The sequence below is a fragment of the Schistocerca serialis genome, chromosome 2 (genome assembly GCF_023864345.2).
Source record: "Schistocerca serialis cubense isolate TAMUIC-IGC-003099 chromosome 2, iqSchSeri2.2, whole genome shotgun sequence".
Lineage (NCBI taxonomy): Eukaryota > Metazoa > Arthropoda > Insecta > Orthoptera > Acrididae > Schistocerca > Schistocerca serialis.
In genome coordinates, this window is record NC_064639.1 from 167,323,404 (window position 1) to 167,330,293 (window position 6,890).

General features: G+C 36.5%; 1 protein-coding gene across 1 annotated transcript; it reads right to left on the minus strand.

Moving 5' to 3' along the window:
• Nucleotides 1–4,419: 4,419 nt before the first annotated feature.
• On the minus strand, nucleotides 4,420–5,636 carry LOC126455824 (uncharacterized). The gene is made up of 2 exons (XM_050091586.1): nucleotides 5,326–5,636; nucleotides 4,420–5,269 (listed from the first exon to the last, which is right to left on the minus strand). The coding sequence occupies exons 1-2, from the start codon at nucleotides 5,634–5,636 to the stop codon at nucleotides 4,420–4,422; spliced, it is 1,161 nt and encodes a 386-aa protein (XP_049947543.1).
• Nucleotides 5,637–6,890: the final 1,254 nt, after the last annotated feature.

Genomic DNA, 6,890 nt, shown 5'->3' on the forward strand with positions numbered 1-6,890 from the left:
GGTATGCTCATCCCAGTTTAATTACTTGTTAAGCTGTAATCTCAACAGTTTTCGATGTTATTGTGTGTTTCTTGATGTAATGAATGTCTAAACGAAGGAACCAAAACAATAACAAAAGTCAAAAATAGCGTCTAGTCATTAAAAAAAAATCCGATTAATTGTGCATAAATCATGCGGATAGAAACGTGAAATAGAGAGAAATTAAAGTGTTTCGTATTTTTATAAAAGCCAATAAATCGTGAATAATTCTTCTGGGCAGATACGTTAAACTTAGAAATTAATGTGGTTCCAAATATAATTCGGAATATTGCTGGAATTTTAATTTTGCCTTCATGCTGTAGATCAGCACAGACACTTTTGCTCTTCAGAAATAAGTTATTGCTGATGAATATAATGTACTGATCTGTTATAACACATGCCATTATTTTTCTTCATATGTTGTATACTGTGAAAAAACAATGACATCCAAGTTACATTTACCAGTATTTTAAGCAACTGAAAGCAGTGCGTGCTGTTGCCATTTTCATCTACTTTTTGTATGACTCTTAGGCAATATGGAAATAGCTATAGTAATCATGCCAAACATCCCCAAAATTAATACCATGTCTATTGAGAGAATAAACAAACACAGTATTCCACCATCGCATATGAAACATCGCTTAGTGCTGCTAAAACTGTGGGCTTTTGTGGCTATTTTGTCAAGTAGTTCACCCATTGTGACAGCCAGTGTTCCAACATCATATGGCAACTACTAGGAGACTTACTTTTTTTATAGTTGATACTGCTTACATATTAAAATGTGAGTAACAATTATAGACGAAATATCATTGTTTTTTCACAGTATACAGCGTATAAAGAATGAATGCAAAATTAAAACTCCAGAAACATTCCGAATTATCTTTGGAACCACATTAATTTCTCGGTTTAACGTTTCTGCCCGGAAGAGTTATGTACAATCCATTGGTTTATATAAAAATACGAAACACTTTAATTTCTCCCTATTTCACTTGTCTGTCGACATGATTTATGCAGAATTAATCGGCTTTTTTAATGACTACTCGCTTTTTTTAATTTTCGTTGTGGTTATGGCTCCTTCGTTCAGATATTCGCTATATTCATGTAACATACAATAACATCCTACATTCTTGGGATTAGAGCTTAATAATTAATTATTTCACGTTTCTGTCGACACAATCATGCACAATTCATGGGATTTTTCAAAAAATGACTACAAGCTTTTTTTTACTTTCGTTATACTCATGAAATAATCAATAACATCCAAAATTCTTTGGATTACAGCTTAATAATTAATTATTTCACGTTTTTTCCACATGATTTCTGGACGATTCACGGATTTAAAAAAAGACTGCAAGCGTTTCTTTTTTTCTTTCGTTATGGTTCCTTCGTTCAGACATTCACTATGTTCAAGAAACACACAATAACATCCGAAACTGTTGGGATTCCAGCTTCATAAGTAATTCAGCTGGGCTGAACATATCACATTTAGCTTTCACGTTACCGTGCAACCTCTAACTGCAAAGATAGATACAGGTACTCATGAAGTCGATTTAGGTTTATTTACGTCACGATGACGTAGCGTTATGTCACTATGACGTAGGGCTCTCCTCAGCTAGCGTGAGATGAATACTACCATGGAGGTAAGAATAAGGGAAGATGGCGCTACGTATCCCAGCTGTACTACGTTTTGAAACCATGGGGGCGTGGCTCGCTACCATGACACTGACCAAAACATTGCCAGTGTGCTATAGCGCTGCGTGTATTAAAGTCGCTAATTGCACCATATACGCATGTAACGTCATCAGATTGGTTGATTCAAAGTTTTTGTTTAAAATAATACCTCGTAAAGTCGACATTCCGCGTTTCTTCTGATTAAAAATAGTTTTTAATGTAATATTACGAATAGCTAGTCTTCAATGTAAACGATACAAGTTTGTTAATTCAGTAATCAACGTGTATCACAAGCTAGGGTTCTTTCTTTACTTATTCTTACAATCATCTGATTGGACGAAGCATTGCTATATAGTGAAAAGTGACGACGTCTTTTCCGATTTTCGTGACATATAAACCAAAACTTTTCATTTGTTTGGTTTCAGAATGATGTATTGTAGCAGCTATTTACTAATGTGTAACAGACTGGTTGCGGTTCTGACCACCACCTATATCTGAAGAGGTAACCAAATGATCAGTCTTTGTTGTTAATTATTTAAACAATGAAGCAGCAGATAAATAAGTCTGATGAAATAACTCAATGTGAGTTAATGTTTAGCCAACAACCTGTCACATTGTGTACAACTTCATTCTGTTGTCAAGTGGAATATAACTGTGGAGAATCCCAAGAAATATAAATTAGGTGTTTGTTATACACAAAACAGGTACTTTCAGTTTGGATAACATTGACCCTGAGGAAGAAAACAAAACTCTTTGCCATACAGTTCATACACACTTCAATTCATACCGACATTTCTTCTCTTAAGTGATATTCAGCAGCTCTAATATGAGACGAGGGCACTTTTTTTAGTAACTAACAAATCAACTGCAGCAGCAGCACTTATATAAAATGACGTGTCTGTTAGCCAAGGCAGTATAACAGTGTTCCAATTTTCATCTGCTATGGGACTCATTTTAATATTAGTAAGGAGTTCTACTTATTGCTTACTTACCTTAGGTTCCAATTTGTTATTTTGGTATGGAAGAGATTTCTTAACAGGGCAACAATGTCCCAGTGTTTTTAGGTAGCTTAAACATAAACCATTCTACATTGAGGTTTGTTTATGTCATTCCCTATTTTATAATTTTCATTCTTTTAAATGCAAGCCTTTCTTGTCAAGCTGACAGGTATTTACAGTGGTACAAAATGAAATGATGAAGGGATTGAGATATATCATGGAGCAAAACTTTACATCATAGTTTGAGAAGTGTGGAATGTCTCAATCAATAAGCAGAATCTTCATTGCTTGCCAATGACAAAGTTTTACTAACATTGAAACTAGGATTTGATTTTGAAATCATTGTCCTAATAAAAATATAGGCCATATATTCCTTATTCATTCATAAAAAGTATGGGAACTGGGACTGAAATAAAGCATAAATATTAGGTACTATATTCAGAATTTAATTCCAGCAAAAAAGGTTTTCTTGATCTGTTGTTATCCACTTTGTTGAACTGCTTGTTACAGGTATACAGAAAAATTATTACAATGTGACTTTTCAGTTAACTGCCTGCTTCACAAGATTATGGAATTTAAAAATAACACAGTTCTATGTAAAAAAAAATATTATGTGAAATTGTAACAAAGTCCATATCATTGCTTGCTGAGAATGAAAGAAATGTCTCAGTCTCCTGACTGATACAAATGTACTACTATTTACCATTCCACATACATATGATTTATCACAGTGGTCTTGCATAAACCAGGAAAGTAGTCAAGCAAACAAACATAAGAAAGTATGGAATCATTCATAAAATATGTCTTACTACAGATATAAATGTTGTGGGCTGTAGTTTCTGTTCAACACATGGGTTACATTTCAATGGATTAGGGGAGAGACTGCTAGAAAATTTAGTGCCCAATGAAGCAGTGAAAAACCAATAACGCTCACCTGCGAACACTACTATCTCTCATTTTTTGAGGGTGAACCACTGTTGGACTAGATCACAAAAAAATATAATTTGTAATGACAAATGCCCAATGAAGCAGTGAAAAACCAATAACGCTCACCTGCGAACACTACTATCTCTCATTTTTTTAGGGTGAACCACTGTTGGACTAGATCACAAAAAAATATAATTTGTAATGACACACAAGCAAAAACCATAACATACCACACAATGATGGGAATGTATTTCAATGTGCCAAAAAAGAGGCAATTCTAATTCTCATTAATATGTTGTCACTCGTGGAAACTTAATTAACAACACTGGCTAGAACATACTACAGCATACTCTGCCAAACAATGGCTAAACATTTCAAAAAGAAACGTATGTCCCATTTGGAAGCACACAGATCACAAGCTATTGCAGAACTAGTACTGCATACTGGTATGGTGGAGTATCAATCACTTGGAAACACTCTACAAATAATGTAGTTCCAAATGTTGGTTTGAGGAAGATATGTTTGAAAGGTATTACACACACACACGTAAAATTATAATTGTCTGACTCCATCACACACCAGGAACAAATTTTCATAGATACACTGAATATGCTAGTACTAATAGTTTTAAGATACAGACATCACAAACCTTTTGTAGCTGGTTATAACAACATAGACATAACAGAAAAGGGAGAATGTGCATCATTTATTAATTACAATAAGGTTACATTCCCAGTTTGCCTCAATATAATGAGTGCTTTATACGAGATGCCTCACACACTAGACCTCTGTGTACAAATATCAGTTACTGACCTTTAAAGAGTACCAGTTTTGTATAGGTTGTCCTGATTTTATTTTCATGCAATGCATCACTTATTCTCTTGGCTGCATGTTTTTGGCATGTCAGGAGGTATTGTGTAACAATTGCTTTAATCAGCAGTATCATATGATTGTCCAAGGGATGCTGATTTTTCATGTGGTCTGCTAACTCCTTTAACACTGGCTTGAACGTGAATTCACTAAGCGCCTCAGACATACATTTGGAAAACTGATTTTTCAAAGGAACTTTAGAATTACCTGTAGTATACCACCTGAACACTTTTTCTGCACACACACAGATGTCAACAACATCATTCGATGGTAAAACCAACCCTCCCCTACTCTTTCTATGAATGAGAGAATAAGCAACATGGCTACCATCCCCTCTCAATACGGATAAACATGGTTCACATTTTAAGGTTTTCTCTAAGTGACGCACCACAAATCCAGCTATATATACTACAATATGGACTGCCACTTCAGAGAGATAAATTCCAGTAGCAAAGTAATCGTGGCCGTTGTCAGTTGTTGCTGCACTATTTTCCGTGCTTAGTAACTGCCACCGTTCCGAAGTGTTATTTATGTGGTCTTCAACATTGGAACTGCTGAAAGTAAGAATGGGAATATCTTCCAAAGTTATACAATTCCCTCTTTCTGATCCACGGATCTCACTATGAATTAGTAGCCTCTTGTATGCTGCAACAAACTGGCGAGCAGTGGGGTTGTTATTCCAACCACCACGACTTCGGATGGCACTAAAAACATTTCCAAGTGGTCCTGAGAACATTTGTAAAGAGGCAGAAACTTCAGTAGAGGAGCATGAGTTTGTGTCCCCACTACTTCGCAATACATGTGTAAAACACTGGATATACACACCAGGAATCCAATAAACCCTGTCTTTCTATTTGAGTCAACAACTCTCATTGCTTGATGATTTGGACCAACAGTGAGTTCCTTGATGTACCTCTGTGCCTTTAAAAGAAATCCCTCTACATCACTAAAATTTTCTGTATTTAATGCCTGCTTGAAACCACTTTGTAAAAGTGTTCTGGAATTGCAGACATCAAAGAGACAGTTGAAAATGCGTATAAATTTTACTGTTGCAGATGCCTGTTCAAAACCTGGGAGTTTCATATCACAACAGTACTGTATGGCATCAGCCACAGAATTGCTAAGCACCTGAGTAGCCAGTTTCACCTTCATTTTATTTAAAAAAAAATTGAGGTGACTGGCAGTGATCTTGTTGCCTATGTGGAGCCCTTCCTTGACCTGTAATTTATGTAACAGTTCCAAAAAGTGCCAAGAAATGCTCATCCCAAAGAATTTTTTTATCTCCTAAAGCGTTGCGCACAAGTTTCAACATATGTGGAGGGTCTAGGAAAAATGACATTTCATGATCATTCCCTTCAACTGAAAAAGTATTTTTCAGTTTCACAATTGAGATTGCAGCCTAAACATCTAGCCATTGACAAATTGCTAGCTGAACACATCACATGTGAGCGAAACAACTTTCACACCACTTGAATTGGCAAGATCAATGCACTGTTTAACTATCTCGGCTTTTTGCTCACCAGTTATATCAGCAGTCAGGAAATACCCAACTGGGAGCTTCCAAGAAGCATTAATAGCCACAAGCATGAGCACAAATGTTTCTTTGGCAATGGGCAAATTATCTGTGTCTACAGATGACCCCATGTCAACATAACCATAATAGCATGTACCATCAAATTCTACATGTTGCCTGATGGCAATTTCATCAACTACCAAGCTACATAGAGTTGGAAACTTTGTTTCACAGTGACAAGCTTCTGCCGTAATTACCTTAAGCGCCTCGGATGTGAAGCCAGGTGCTCCACCCACACACTGGTACCACTTTGTTAATGTTCTGGGGTGTGGCAAACATGTATTAAAACAGCGCCTAACATAATTATACGCCCTGTGGGAATAAAATTGCAGTGTTAAGTCAAAGGAGCGCAGTTCTGGGCTGTATGACCTAGGTACAGCCTGTGCCCAAGCTTTCGCAGTTTGTCACTGCAGCAAGTCTCTCTCCATCCACAAGTACCTTAATGATAGCACTCAAAAAAGCCACTTTCTTCTTAAGTCGTCGTTTAGACTGCTGAAGAGTTTTAATTTGTTTTTTGTACTGATCAGTTTTTCATATGAGGTGTTCACACTTCGTCTTCAGTTCCTCACTTTCAGAAGATGTCTGACTACGTTCTGGTGGTCCTGCAGCATACTCAGGAACAAGAGCAGGAACTTCTTCATCCTGCACTCTGCTGACGGCAGCCAAAACTGAAGATGGAAAGGAAGAGCTCTCCTTCCGCAATGGTCTCTTCTTGTCTCCCTAAATGAAATAAACAGATGGAAAACATTAAGAACTGTTTTTAACAGATGGTTGAAGGTGTTACAGTCTTTGTCATGAACAGCATGTTACAGCCCACTAATTACTCCTATTCT